Source organism: Moschus berezovskii, chromosome 16 (assembly GCF_049115385.1).
Source record: "Moschus berezovskii isolate FMDL1 chromosome 16, NW_MosBer_1.0, whole genome shotgun sequence".
Classification (NCBI taxonomy): Eukaryota; Metazoa; Chordata; class Mammalia; order Artiodactyla; family Moschidae; genus Moschus; species Moschus berezovskii.
The window spans coordinates 79,507,232-79,522,555 of NC_142475.1; the positions used below are offsets into that span (position 1 = coordinate 79,507,232).

The 15,324-nt window shown below is 42.1% G+C and overlaps 1 protein-coding gene across 4 annotated transcripts in view; it reads right to left on the minus strand.

Annotated features, from left to right (window-relative positions):
• Positions 1 to 15,324, minus strand: part of SNTG1 (syntrophin gamma 1) — a 150,228-nt gene that overhangs the window by 105,848 nt on the left and 29,056 nt on the right. For all 4 annotated transcript variants that reach the window (XM_088844621.1, XM_055432488.2, XM_088844619.1 and 1 more), the window contains exons 4-6: positions 14,843 to 14,900; positions 14,216 to 14,259; positions 14,084 to 14,125 (exon numbers count right to left, since the gene is read on the minus strand). In XM_088844621.1, coding sequence (XP_088700747.1) covers positions 14,084 to 14,125; positions 14,216 to 14,259; positions 14,843 to 14,900 — 144 coding nt within the window. The remainder of the gene's footprint in view (positions 1 to 14,083; positions 14,126 to 14,215; positions 14,260 to 14,842; positions 14,901 to 15,324) is intronic.

Consider the following 15,324-nt stretch of genomic DNA (forward strand, 5'->3'; position numbering starts at 1 on the left):
CCCTCTCTGTGAGGACAGGTGTGAATGTCCACACCTACAGAGTGCTGCCAGTGTTCAGGGCCAGAGACAGGGCCTTCTCAGGAAAGAGACGTCTGGCCAAGGACGGAGCCTATAGTTCCCATGAACCCTGGTGCCAGTGCGTGTGTGTGTAAGCCCTGTCCGACTCTGTACGACTCTGGCGGGACTGTAGCCCACCAGACTGGACAGTAAGCCATGTGTGACAGCAGGAACTGTCCAACTGGAAAATGAGGTGTAGAACTGCATACAGAAAATCCCATCACCCCTGGAAGTAGTGGGTGGATCAACGTGAGAAAGAAAGCATCACGTGGAATTTGGAGGAATCAGTGCAAAATAAGAAAGGAGTTTGAGGTAACTTAGAAATATCATCTCTCACCACAAAGTGACACGGAACAGTGACGGAAAAGCTGAAAACAGGTGGAGGAAGGGATGGGGGTTTGGACATCACAACTGGAGAAAGGGGCTGTGCAGTTCCTGAGGATGGATCTCACACACTCATTCATCTCCTCACTTTCCTGCATTTTAATTTGTGGGAAACATTCCACACACAAATAAGTACAATAGGATCCCTTATATAAACAGTTCAAGTCTGAACGTTCAGTTCAGTTCAGTCGCTCAGTCGTGTCCGACTCTCCGCGACCCCATGAATCGCAGCACGCCAGGCCTCCCTGTCCATCACCAACTCCCATAGTACACTCAAACTCATGTCCACAGAGTCGGTAATGCCATCCAGCCATCTCATTCTCTGTCGTCCCCGTCTCCTCCCACCCCCAACCTTTCCCAGCATCAGAGTCTTTTCCAGTGAGTCAACTTGTCGCATGAGGTGGCCAAAGTATTTCAGTTTCAGCTTTAACATCAGTCCTTCAAATGAACACCCAGGACTGATCTCCTTTAGAATGGACTGGTTGGATCTCCTTGCAGTCCAAGGGACTCTCAAGAGTCTTCTCCAACACCACAGTTCAAAAGCATCAATTCTTCGGCGATCAGCTTTCTTCACAGTCCAACTCTCACATCCATACATGACCACGGGAAAAACCATAGCCTTGACTAGATGGACCTTGGTTGGCAAAGTAATGTCTCTGCTTTTTAATATGCTATCTAGGTTGGTCATAACTTTCCTTCCAAGGAGTAAGCATCTTTTAATTTCATGGCTGCAATCAGCATCTGCAGTGATTTTGGAGCCCCCAAAAAATAAAGTCTGACACTGTTTCCACTGTTTTTCCATCTATTTCCCATGAAGTGATGGGACCAGATGCCATGATCTTTGCTTTCTGAATGTTGAGCTTCAAGCCAACCTTTTCACTCTCCTCTTTCACTTTCATCAAGAGGCCTTTGAGTTCCTCTTCACTTTCTGCCATAAGGGTAGTGTCATCTGCATATCTGAGGTTATCGATATTTCTCCCAGCAATCTTGATTCCAGCTTGTGCTTCTTCCAGCCCAGCATTCCTCATGATGTACTCTGCATATAAGTTAAATAAGCAAGGTGACAATATACAGCCTTGACGTACTCCTTTTCCTATTTGGAAACAGTCTGCTGTTCCATGTACAGTTCTGACTGTTGCTTCCTGACCTGCATACAGGTTTCTCAAGAGGCAGGTCAGGTGGTCTGGGATTCCCATCTCTTTCAGAATTTTCCACAGTTTATTGGGATCCACACAGTCAAAGGCTTTGGCATAGTCAATGAAGCAGAAATAGATGTTTTTCTGAAACTCTCTTGCTTTCTTCATGATCCAGCGGATGTTGGCCATTTGATCTCTGGTGCCTCTGCCTTTTCTAAAGCCTGCTTGAACATCTGGGAGTTCACGGTGCACATATTGCTGAAGCCTGGCTTGGAGAATTTTGAGCATGACTTTACTAGCGTGTGAGATGAGTGCAATTGTGCGGTAGTTTGAGCATTCTTTGGCATTGCCTTTCTTTGGGATTGGAATGAAGACTGACCTTTTCCAGTCCTGTGGCCACTGCTGAGTTTTCCAAGTTTGCTGGCATATTGAGTGCAGCACTTTCACAGCATCATCTTTCAAGATTTGAAATAGGTCAATTGGAATTCCATCACCTCCACTAGCTTTGTTCGTAGTGATGTTTTCTAAGGCCCACTTGACTTCACATTCCAAGATGTCTGGCTCTAGGTCAGTGATCACGTTATCGTGACTATCTTGGTCGTGAAGATCTTTTTCGTAAGTTACATTCTCATAAAATAAAAATAAAAAATCACAGCAAAAGTGTGTATATAGTTGTATGTTTTAAAAAGAACTACTAAATTTTTAGTACTTCTGATTTCCCAAAGTTTTAGCCTAAATTAGTGTATGAGTATGTAGTAAGTTTTCAATTTGGGTAAATATTACAAATAAGAATGGAGGTTGACTAAATAACAATGTCAGCTCTATTAACCTGGATATAGTAATAACTATTAATGAATTTCAATATGGAAAAAAATAATTTACTTTAGTGAGGTGACAATGTAGAACACCTGATCCACTTTTACTGTAATATTTGAAGTTATAACTAAAAATTCCATCACTTTAAAAGGCCTCATTAAAATAAGATTCTATATGATAAAAGTGGGTGAAATGCCACGTTCTAAATGACTTGAACTTTACAAGCAGAATACACTGGTAGCTATTTCACACACTATAGCAACACTATTTCAGCATTTGTTTTAATTGCAGTATTTCTTCAAAGACACAAGTAATATTTTACTGTGCTTTCTAACTTTGTGTGCCAACTGAGTAGTTCATGTTCTATTGGGCAGTTTAACAAAATTTTTAAATTGGTAAAAAGTTTATTTTTAAAAAGTCATCTGGAACAGGTGGGTTCAATACTAAGCTTTATCTAATTTTTGAAGGAAGGGAGAGACTTTCCCTTATTTTTGTACAACTCTGTATGAGATTGTCTCAGGAGTGAATTGTCAGGATCTGAGAAGCAAAGTGGACTTGGTGACACCCACATTGGAAGAGCAGCTGAAGCCCTGCAAGTGTTTGTTTACACACATCATCACAACACGTTTGCACAGCAGCACAGAACTCAGAAGCAAACACTGTGGAGTTGCTGGTGCCCTTTCCTCCCGCAGTCTTCCATCTCATTCCATCACAGGCATCATTTCATGTGTCACTTTGGACTTCAGGTACATCCCCCGCCCCTCCCGGTGCATGTGGAGAGCAGGACAAATGCTCTGGTACAGTCAGCAGCGCTGGGGGCCACAGCCAGCACCTCCCTGGAAACAGACATTCATGAGGGAGAAATACAGCTGTCCTGCCATGAGGAAACAGTGATTTCTCTGGGCGTCTGGTCATTTCAAATACTTGAAAATAGATGTGAGTCTCAAATATAATGAGTTAAATGAGTGGGGAGAAAATAATCCTTGTATGCTACTAAATACATGAAGGAAAATAGAGTTTATTACTTCAAATTTCAGTCTTCAGAGGAATCTATCACACACAAAGTGGCGGGGCCGTGGCAATTATAGCCCTGAAAATGGTTATGAACTTGTGCAAAACGCAGGCACTTTATTTTGAAGCCGTGTATGTCTGTCCCTGTCTGACGTATCTGAAATGACTGAGAATGCGTAAGGGTGGCCCTTAGTAAGAGTATCAACTTACTGCCTTTTTATTTTGTCATCTGGAACTTCCCTCAAGTCTCCTGTTCTACTTTGAACTCTACTTCTTTTCAACAGAGTCCCAGAGGAGAGTCCTGCCATCTGGTACCTGACAAAATGGCCAATGACAGGATGACAAAACGGAAATCAACACAGACTCTTCAGGAACCTGTCAGTCACTCAGCTTCAGGCTCAGACCTCACACTCACCCTTCCCTCTCCAACAGGCACCATCATCTCAACCCAAGGACACATAACGAAAGGGTGAACTGATCAAGATGATACGTGAAACACAGCCGGTGTCCAGACATTAGCCTGTCTTGTCTTAAAGCTGCCTTGTCTCAGAGGCCATGGGGAACCCTACGTGTCTCATGTGATCCTGCAGCCATGGTTGGGCAACAGGAACTTTAAGCTCTATCTCTTTAAATAAATTCAGGTCAATGAATGCCAATTTCAGAAATCTATAAGCTGGTCACTTGAGATGTAAAATTGAAATGGCTTATGTTCAGTTAGAAATTTTAGAAGAATGAGTGTTCAATGAGGGCACATAAGCTTGCAGAGAGTACTTTCCAATGAAACAGCATCAGAGAAAACCATTGACTGTAATTCTCACCATCACGTCCCTCAAAATGCAGGTGGTGAGGAACACTGAGCTCCCTGCCCCTGACCCGCCTGGTTGAAGTCCCCGCATACTCCCTCCACCAGCTTAGCTCTGTTTAGAGTCCTGAGCAGGAGAAGGTTTCACTTTGTGAGTAATGAGAGGAGAAGGGCTGCTCTTACTCCTGCATCTAGTCTGGCTTCGTTTCCATAGCAACCTGGGCAACTGAGTCCCCAGACAGAGCACCTGCCCAGCGCAGCTCCCGGAGAGGAAGGAGACTGATGAGGTGAGGACAGTCAGACCGCTGGACCTACAGGGCCATCGCTCACCAGCGTGTCTGGACGTTCCCATCTGGGTTTCACAAACAGGAGACTCATTCAGCAAGTCTGTGCCGCGTGGCACATGATGCTGGGACTCCAGTCCAATGTTGTTTCTGCTCACTGCTGGGAAGAACCGTGATTTTTCATCACTGAGCAGAAACCACAGCACGGACTGATAGTAGCAGTGGTGCCTGGTCAAGGACCCTAGTAATAACAATCATATGTTCTCTTTGACGTTGCTTGGGCAAAGAAACTCAGTAGGAATTCTTGACGTTTCCCAGACTAACTATCCAGCTCTTTCTGAAGTAACTGGGAGATGTGTATGACCATCCCAGTTGTTGAGGAAACATCTCAGGGGGATGCTGAGATTTACCTCCTGACATCCAGAGTAACAAATGGAGAGCCTTTCATCATGCATGCGTCAGCTCACAAGCTTCACCACAGGGAAAGAGAAAAATGTTTGAATTTCCTCTGATCTGGTCAGATTTATTTGCTACCCAATAAGTATAAAGTTCACATTATTTGAATAGATGGAGCACAAGTAATTATAGGGAGAAAGAATAAAACTCTCAAAGTGAAGCAAATGTTGTATACTGTCTATCACTAGCATCTGCTGCTGCTGCTGCTAAATCACTTCAGTCGTGTCCGACTCTGTGTGACCCCATAGATGGCAGCCCACCAGGCTTTCCCGTCCCTGGGATTCTCCAGGCAAGAACACTGGAGTGGGTTGCCATTTCCTTCTCCAATGTGTGAAAGTGAAAAGTGAAAGTGAAGTCGCTCAGTCGTGTCTGACTCGTAGCGACCCCATGGACTGCAGCCTACCAGGCTCCTCCATCCATGGGATTCTCCAGGCAAGAGTACTGGAGTGGGTGCCATTGCCTTCTCCGACTAGCATCTGACAATGCCTTATATTATACATTGTATATGACACCTTATGTTGTATGCCATTTTACTATTGGTGTTCTGCTTTGTGGATCCTGGCATCTCAGACCAGAAAATCTTCACAGGGACAAACATAATTTCCAGTTCGATTGTTTTATCCAAGAGATGTGAGTGTACACTAGATATAGTTGTTGTTGGTGTTCAGTTGCTGTCGTTTCTGACTCTTTCCAACCCCATGGATGGCAGCATACTAGGCTTCCCTGTCCTTCATTACCTCCCAGAGTTTGCTCAAACTCATGTCCACTGAGTGAGTGATGCCATCCAACCATCTCACCCTCTGCCCACCCTCTTTTCCTTTTGCCTTCAGCTTTTCCCTGGATACAATATTTGTTAATAAAAGTAACGCTAATCATGGTTTTGTGTCTCATATTCAGTACCTGAGCTACACCACCTTAAAAACAACTGTGTATTCCCTCGTTTTCACAACCTGCAATTCTCTCAAAAAGAAATTTTTATTGTTATTCACAGGCTGATTTTTGATATGAAAGCAAAAAAAATTTGTAATCAACCTTAGATTCCACAAAATAATCTGTATCTGAGCATCAAATTATACTTGAACATAAAACATATTTGAACAGACTTTCACCATCAAGTCAGTGTGAAAGAAACTTTTAGATGTGGTTCACAGCACAGCATAACTCTATGTATTATCTGGTTATTATCTGCCTCATTTTTTAAAATTTAAAATCCACAAAAAAAATGATGAAATTATGTCATCTATGAACAGAGATCATCTTCTTTCTTTTCCAATTTCGATGTGTTTTCTTTCCTTTCATATTTGCACTGGATAAAACTTCCAATACTATGTTGATTAGAACTGGTAAAAGTGGGCATCCTTCTCTTATTCTTGATCTTAGTGAAAAAGCTTTTTTTACTGAGTATGATATTAACGTTGGTTTTTTCATTTAAAGTGTTTATTATGTTGAGATAGCTTACTTTTAGTCCCTGCTTGCTATTTTTATTAAGAAAGAGTGTTGAATTTTGTCAAATGCTTTTCTCTGCATCGATTGAGACAATCACTCCTTTTTATCACTGAAGAGTATTCCACTTATGGTGCAGCACAGTCTGTTTATCCATTCATATGTCGAGGACATGTTGGTTGGCTCTAATTTTTGGTGATTAAGAATAAAAGCTTCACTAAAACCTCCTATACATATTTTTCTATGAACATATGTTTTCGTTTTTCTTGGCTAAATACTTGTGAATATGCATGCTTCGTTGTATAACATAATATTTCACTTTGCGACAAACTGTCAAACGGTGTTTCACGGTGGCTTCATCATTTTGCATTTCCACCTGCAATGAGTGAAAATTCCTGGGGCTCCACACCCTCTCCATCATTTTGTACTGCTGATTTTTGGATCATGTTATTCTTTGGGATTTATGATCTATCTTCCTATTTTCGACTCAGTTTTGTTTGTGGCACACAATTGTTGGAAGGCACTGACTCACAAGTTGAAGTGACAGGTAGATAAGGAATGCTGATGTGATGCTGGGCAGCCCCAAATGCATTTATGCAACAGTCTTCAAAAAGTCATTAGTACATCAAACCCAACCAACAATGTATAAAAGGAGTTATACATCACAACAAACTGGGTTTATTCCAGGTAAGCAAGGATGACTCAGCATTATAAATTCAAACAATGTTATTTCCACATCAAACATTTAAAGAACAAAACAAGTATATTCATATCAACTGATGTAGGACAAGCATTTGAAAAGCCTCAACATACATTCTTGATTAAAACTCTGCAAACTAGAAATATAGGGGGAATCCTTCAATTTGATAAAGAACATCTACAAAACACACACAGCTCATATCACACTTAATGATGGGAAATTGGACCCCTTCCCACTGAGACCAGAAACAAGAAAACAACATATAAGGGCATATTTTCACATATTCATATGAGTATTCAAATCATGTTGCAAGCTTCCAGACTTGTTTCTAATATGATGGAAACAAAACATAAATTAAGGTTACATAGATCTAAAGAAGAAAATAAAGCAATCTTTATGGCCATCAAATAATTGATGTGTTGGACTTCACTGAAATTAGGAAAAACTTTTGTTCTGTGAAATATACTTATAAAAAAATTAAAAAGCAATTTTCTCCCCAACAGACAGGGAGAAAATATCTTTAAACCGTTTATTTATGTTGTATCCAATACACACAAAGAGTTACCTCCTATGTATATATACATAGATATATATATATAAAACTTTGTTCAGTTCAAAAATAAGAAAACAAGCAACTGGACGTAAGCATGGGCAAAATATGTGAACGGACATCATCAAAGAAAATATAAAGAGGGCAAATAAACATATGAACATATGTCCTCCATCATCTGTCACTAAGGAATCGTACATTAGCAGAATGAGATACCCCTGCCCACATGGTTCAGATCCACAAACCTTGAGATACCAGTTGTGGCTGAATACACAGAGCACGGGACACTCCGTTACTGCTGATGGAGGGACTGCAGACTAGCACTGCCGTTTCAGAAGACAGTTTGGCAGCTTCTTCTAAACTAAGCAAAATCTTACCATACAACCGGCAATATACCTCCTAAGTTATTTTCAAAGTATTTAAAACTTAGGTCCAGACAAAACCTGCATGCAAATATTTGTAACAGCTTTATTCATAATCACTGTGAACTGGAAGTAAGTACAAAGTCCTCCAATGGGTAAATAGATTTAAAGAAAAACTGTAGTGAAGTTGCTTAATATTCCCTTGTCCAGATCCTGAAATATTATTTGGTGCTCAAAAATAAATAAATCATTGAGAGCTAAATTACATGGCTCATTCTTCAGTGACATTGCTAAGTGAAAGGAGCCTGTCTGAAAAGTCTACATTCTCTATGATTTCAACTGTATGACATTCTGGTAAGGGCAAAACTCTGCAGACAGTGAGATGGTTATTTCCAGAGGATCGTTGGTGAGGGGGGATGGTTGAGGAGGCTATTTTAGGGATGAGGAACTCTTCTGCATGGTGTCGTGATGGTGGAGATGCGATGTTGTGCACTTGTCAAAATTTGTAGAGTGTGAAGCAAAAGGTGAGTGAGCCTTGATGTGTGCAGACCTTTAAAGGAATCATTTGGGAGATTGAGGGATGTTAGGATGAAGAACAGAAGGCACCAAGATTGTGTAATCAGTGTCTGAAACCACTTCCTTTCGGGCATGGGGGAGTGGAACTGACCTGAAAGTAATGAAATCTAGAAGACCAAAGGCAAAAAGGAAATGTACACCAACCCTCCACTGTCCTCATGGAGTTTGCCCACTGGTGAGTGGGTTAACCATCCTGATCCTGCTGTACATATGTACTGGGTTAGAACAATTAAATCGACAGATGGCAGATGGTGTGGCCATCTGTTGAGGGGGGTTACAGATAAGCAAAGGGAGGGGGCTAGTTCTAGTCGTTCATCTACGTGATGGTGGCTTTCCTTGGAGGCAGCCATATAGCCTCGTGTTTAGCCTAATGTGGACATGGACATGGACATGTGTGAGTAGGTATGTGAGCACCTTGGCATACACACTCACACACATGCACACACACTCACACATACCTCCTGTCCTGTGAGCCGAGGGGCCTTGGAGGCACAGCTGCTCCAGAGCAACGAGCACCCAGCTCCAAGAATGCAATTTCTCAGATGTTCTCCACAAAGGGAAGCAGGGCCTCTGGGAGAAACGGCTGATTCCTGGCCTGGCAGGAAATGTACAAGATGCGCCTGAAACAACTTTTAGTGCCACAAACTGAGAAAGTGCTAAAAAAGAAAACAACCCCAAAGCTCAAGGACTATTGCAAAGCAACGCTAAAACCACGTGAAAAGAGCTTATAGCCCAGAGTACAAAGTCAAGGTCCACAACCCTTACTGACCTATCAGAATGATGGAATAAAGTTTAAACATTGAGGATAAACAGACAAATCTCCTGTGGAGCAGAATTCCAGGGAACGTAGGCAGACAGCCCACCCTGTGAGAGAGAAGCATATTACCACCGAGTGCGGGCTCTGCACGGCAGCCCCATTCCTCAGAGCAGAGCATGCGGGGAGCACGCGGGGCCTCGAGCAGAGAAACCTGACGCTCAGCCTCTGCCCAGCGCTGGCCACTCAGTCAGGAAGGTGCGCACACATGGTGAGACAGGATGAGGGTGGGCTGTGCCTCTGTGGCCTTCCTCCCGAAACACAAACACCCAGTCTAGCTGCAAGAAAAACACCAGAAAACTCCCAACTGAGACATGTTGCACAAAACATCTGAGCTGTAGTACTCCGCAAACCTGTGAGTGTTGTTGAAAAAAGAAGTCCTGGAAACTATGATGGCCTGGAGGAGCCACGGGACACTTGACAACTCCCTGTGATGTGTAATCTGGCTTGGATCCTGGGACAGGAAAAGAAACACTGGGCAAAAACCAAAGAAATGAAATAAAGTACAGACCCCTGCTAATAGCCAGATAGGGACTGGCTGAGAATCTGTAGCCAGGAGGAAAATTAATTAACTTATCTCCTGTGCTGTCTCTATTCATAACCTAATTAGGGGACAGATCTGTGAGAAGGAACTCCTAAAGGTGTTAATGAAAACCTAAGGATGTAAATAAGGCAAGTTCTGGATATTATATTGCTTTTCAAAATTCACAGATTCAATAAACAATAATTCCCAAATTTTTGCCTTTGCACTTAACATTTCCCAAACCAGTGGGAAATATTGAAAGTTAAATTATTTCATGTGTGGCTTTAGTTGGTGGTAGTTGATCCAAAGGAAAAAAGTCCAGTATGATCAGAGTCCTTGAGGAAAATATTAATTGGTTAGACCTTAAAACCTATTTCCAAACTGAGAACACACTGGGAATTGTCAGCAGTTAGGTAAAACATGGTGTGTAACTCAGTGACAAGTTAACCTTTGTGCCAAGGTCTAAATTGATCTGTAGCCCCAAATCACATCCTAAATGTGTTTCGTGGTAACTCACAAAACCTCTAGTATATAAACTAATGCCTCATTTTCAGATGATGTGATATAAATCCTTGCAATGTCATTTTCTGATTGAGCTAAAAAGATAAATGTTATTTTTATGCCAATGAAAATTTTGAATTAAGCACATATTATAATAATCAAAATTATATTAAGCAATATTTTATGTTTCTCTTATCAAAATTTGATATCATTGCTTGAATGAATCCTTTAATTTACATAATTTGAGCTCCTCATTCTACCGTTGTAAAAATTACACACTCTGGTAGAGTTTGGTTCAAATTCACAAATTCAGAATTAGAGTGATAGTTAATTTCACTTCTAATTATCTAATGCTTTTTATGAGTAAGATCATAACAACAAAGAGTGGATGAAACTCTATTTCAGGACACGTCCGTCTCAAAGTTGGTGCCTGTGCTAATCCTTTTTGATATGGAAACTGGGAGCTTTCCTTTCTTGGTTTCTTGTATCAAGAGGGCTCCCAGGGTGGGGTGGGTACAGCCTGGAGGTGCGATCACTCACCCCAACTGGCAACATAAGAAACAGACGCAGAAGCCATGATGATCTATTTCTAGGTATTTGGGTAAAGAATTCCATTAACACAATCCCCTGAGCACCCGGGGTGAGAAGGAGGGATCCCCGTGTACACAGTCCGGCCTACAGCTCATCAGAGAAGCCATGGCTTCCTGGGGAAGGCATCTAGGAACGACGCTGCTTCTAACAGCAGTGACCGTGCAGGTGAACAAGAGAGAGCCAGGTGCGCAAAGAACCTACGGCCGTACCTTCTCGGTTTCTTTCTAAATTAGGGACTCTGAGGCTCTGCCTGAGGCACTAAGCCATCCACACCTCTCAGCCTGCGGTGCCTTTTTCTGCCCGTGTAAGTCTGGTCTTAAACGTTTAATTAAAATCAGCCCCACTGAGGTGTCAGTCCGTTTGCTTACTTAGATAATTGACAGTGAAGATAAAACCTTGCTAAGCACTATTGCAAAGTCAAAGACTGGAACCAGGTAAGAAAATCAGCATCTACATTTCAAAAGTTATAAGTTTAAACTTCCCAGAAGAATAAAAGCTTATTATAAAGGGCCACATACAATTTGCAATACAATCTCAAGTCCCTTTTCTTTGAAACAGAATGAACACCATTCGAGCACATTCCAGTCTTTTAGACTGCAGCCATGAAATTAAAAGATACTTGCTCCTTGCAAGAAAATCTGTGAAAATACTAGTAGCGTAGTAAAAAGCAGAGACATCAATTTTCTGACAAAGGATTGTAAAGTCTGTGGTTTTTCGTAGTCGTGCACGGATGTGAGAGTTGGACCATAAAGAAGGCTGAGCGCTGAATAATTGATGCTTTTGAATCATGGTGCTGGAGAAGACTGTTGAGAGTCCCTTGGACAGCAAGGAGGTCAAACCAGTCAATCCAGAAGGAAATAAACCCCAAATATTCATTGGAAGGACTGATGCTGAAGCTGAATCTCCAAGATTTTGGCCAGCTGATGAGAAAACTGACGCATTGGAAAAGACCCTGATGCTGGGAAAGATTGAGGGCAGAAGGAGAAAATGGCAACAGAGAATGAAATGATGGCACTGCCTCAATAAACATGAGTGTGAGCAAACTCCAGGAGATGGTGAAAGACAGGTAAGCCTGGCGTGCTGCAGTCCGTGGAGTCACAGAGTCGGACACGAATAGTGAGCAACTGCGCAACGATCACAAATCTTTCAGGCCACACTGATCTATTCAGTCAAAGCCCCACACAGTTCCTGTAAGCTCACTGTGTGCCTCTGAAGAACAAATCACAAACCGGACTCCACTGATAGCATACATTTTGGAAGAGAATGCACCTGTTCTTGCTCCCTGGACAATCAGTTTACCATCTCTCTGTACTTCTGAAAAAACGACTAAAGTTAAAATAGCTCTGCTTATAGGGCTTTATTTGGAATTTACATATATTCAGAACAGAGCGGTCTGTGCTGTGCTGATTCTCATTTGTCCAAAAGTTTGTTCTCAAATGTTGCTTGTCCCTGTACCTATTTGGTGTGGCATAAGATCTGAAGATATACATTTTCTGCGAGGCTCACCAGGGATGCCAATGGGGACCAAGTAGGATTTTTGAAAGAGCAGAGGAGTGGCACAAGGGACACTCCTTGCCCGTCCCACAAAGAACCCTCCAGAACTCTGCTTGTGGAGCTGCAGCTTTTCAGACACTTGAAGCTGCCTCTTTGAGGTCTGAAATATGCAAATATGTCAGAAGAGTCTTCTCCAAGTAGCTGTTAGCAGAGGCTCCGCATCCTCACAAACCAAATGAACTGAAGCTGTGAGAAGCCGAAGTTTCAGGGTATTTTCATTTGGTTTGACCCCTGAGTACAAACCTTTAAACATAATTTCTCCTCTCTCCTTTCCCATGTGAGCTGATATGGAAATTCAGTGAAGGTTCTATGAGTGTTATTGAATCAACCGTGAAAAACATTTCCCAAGCGCCCGACACTGGCTGTTCTTTACGGCATCATTTTTTTATGTCCTCCCTCAGCCCCACGGAAGCTCCTCCACCTCCCAGCTTCTCCCAAAGTGTCGATTAGAGGTTGCTGACATGAAACCACTGGGCTGGCTGCTGAAAGACAAATTCCTGGGTCACCTAAACTGAGTGAATTAGGACATCTGAGGGCCGGAATTCAGGTCTGCACATTTACCAACATTCAAGAAAATTCACAATAAACACTGCGGACCTTTTTGTGTAGCTGCTGAGTGCCAAACCAGAGCTTTGAGATAAACTGTCTCTAAATCTTGTCTCTGTGTCACTCACACACAATACACACGCGTGCACGCGCACACATACACACACACACACACGTGTCTCTTAAGTCTCCTGCCAGTTTGAACCCTGGGTGGGGAAGATGCCCTGGAGAAGAAAATGGCAACAGACTCAAGTATTCTTGTGTGGAGAATCCCACGGACAAAGAAACCTGATGGCTACAGTCCATAGGGTCACAAAGACTCAGACAGGACTGAGCAACTGAGAATGTATACACTTTCAAAGATTTGCAAAGACTTCTTGCCTGGAGAATCCCAGGGATGGGGGAGCCTGGTGGGCTTCCGTCTATGAGGTCACACAGAGTCGGACACGACTGAAGTGACTTAGCAGCAGCAGAGGTATATTTCACCTAGAGATGTGCTTAGTGGACATGATCTGGTGGTGGTTTAATCACTAAGTTGTGTCCGACTGTTGTGACACTGTAGACTGTAGCCTGCCAGGCTCCTCTGTCCATGGGATTCTCTAGGCAAGAATACTGCAGTGGGTTGCCAATTCCTTCTCCAGGGGATCTTCCTGATTCAGGAATCGAACCCAGGTCTCCTGCATTGCAGGCAGATTCTTTACTGACTGAGCTACAAGGGAAAATTCTGGGGATTAATTGGGAAACATAGCAAATAGCCCTCCTTTAGTATTTGTTGAATTACATTTTGTTCTGGGTGATAGTCACTGATCTGTTTCTAATATGAAAAATAAAACAAGTAAGAGATTATTCAAAAATCTGGTATCACACAGAACCAGTTTCATATGTTCCTAATGAGAAAAGGAAGTTTTTATCAATGCCATAAAGCATTTGCATATGGGGGAAAATAACAATATTAGGAAAAGGTAAAGAAGACTCACCACTTCTTCATGTCTGCATTTTCTCACATTAATCCCATTTATCTGCAATGGAAAGAGAGAGAGAAATTGAAGAGCATACTGTAAACTGACTGTATCTTGGTGACACATGGAAAATAATGGTAAAATGTATACCTGGAGAATTGCGTCCCCAATAAAGAGCAGTCCAGACAGTTCAGCTGTGAATGGAGAAGGAGAATTGACTATGCCTCGACTACTTTCTTCACACAGATGTAAGAGTTCTTAATTCAATAAAGCCAAAACTGATTGAGGGCAAAGGCAAAGATGGAGGAGGATTAAAGGAAAAAGTAAAACGGTCTATAAGGGTAGCATCTTAAAAGACCCACAAGCAATGGAAATGCAAAAAATAACCATATGATTCAGCTCAAGCACTGAAACACATGCTGAGATGCTTCCATTTAGTCCCACCATTTCAGATCCTACAGTCTGGAGGGAGGCCTAAATGTTCTTATTTTCCCATAAGTTTAAGGTGTCTATGAAAAAGTCTAGATCTGGACAGTCAGTCCATTGACAATAGAATCAGTTCCATGTTTCTTTTTAAAGACTAGCCCACCCCACTGCGGGGGCCTGGGTGTGGATAAGGGTTTGAAACTCCACAGTTAGAACCAGCCACATGTGGCCTGGTCATGGGAACTGGACTGAGAGATTTCGTACAATCTCATGGTTCTGAACTACAGTCTTGCTCCTCAGGACTGCGACTCACTCAGGAAGAAGCCACAGGACACCCTCTGAACACTTTACCTCTCTGCTCCTTCGAGATTTTTGAAACCACAACTGGAATGTTATGTTCCGCTCCCCCCTGGAAAGAAAAAAATCACACGTTTCACTTTTTAATCTCCAAACAATAAAAACTCAGCTTTTAGTTCAGAAGCTATACAGGCCAAGGATAGCAGGTGAACAGACACTAAATAGTTTAAATAAACTCGTGGAATTTCTCTATCAAGGAGATTGTGCTCCCAAGAAGCTTATCTGTTTAGAATTTCACAGTGACATCCAAGAATTAATAATAATTGACTTTGAAAATTTTAATTTTTCAAGACTAATATGGTGATGCCTTAATAAGACATTTCCTCCAATGACCAGCCATGCTATCCATTGTAGAAACTCTTATTTCAGGTTCCAAACAGCAGACAATTATGTATTTCCATTATCTGGCTAAGTTAGTCTATGCTGGGAACCAAGCAATGGCCCCTTGGAATGCTAAGTGGCTAGATAGACCTCTA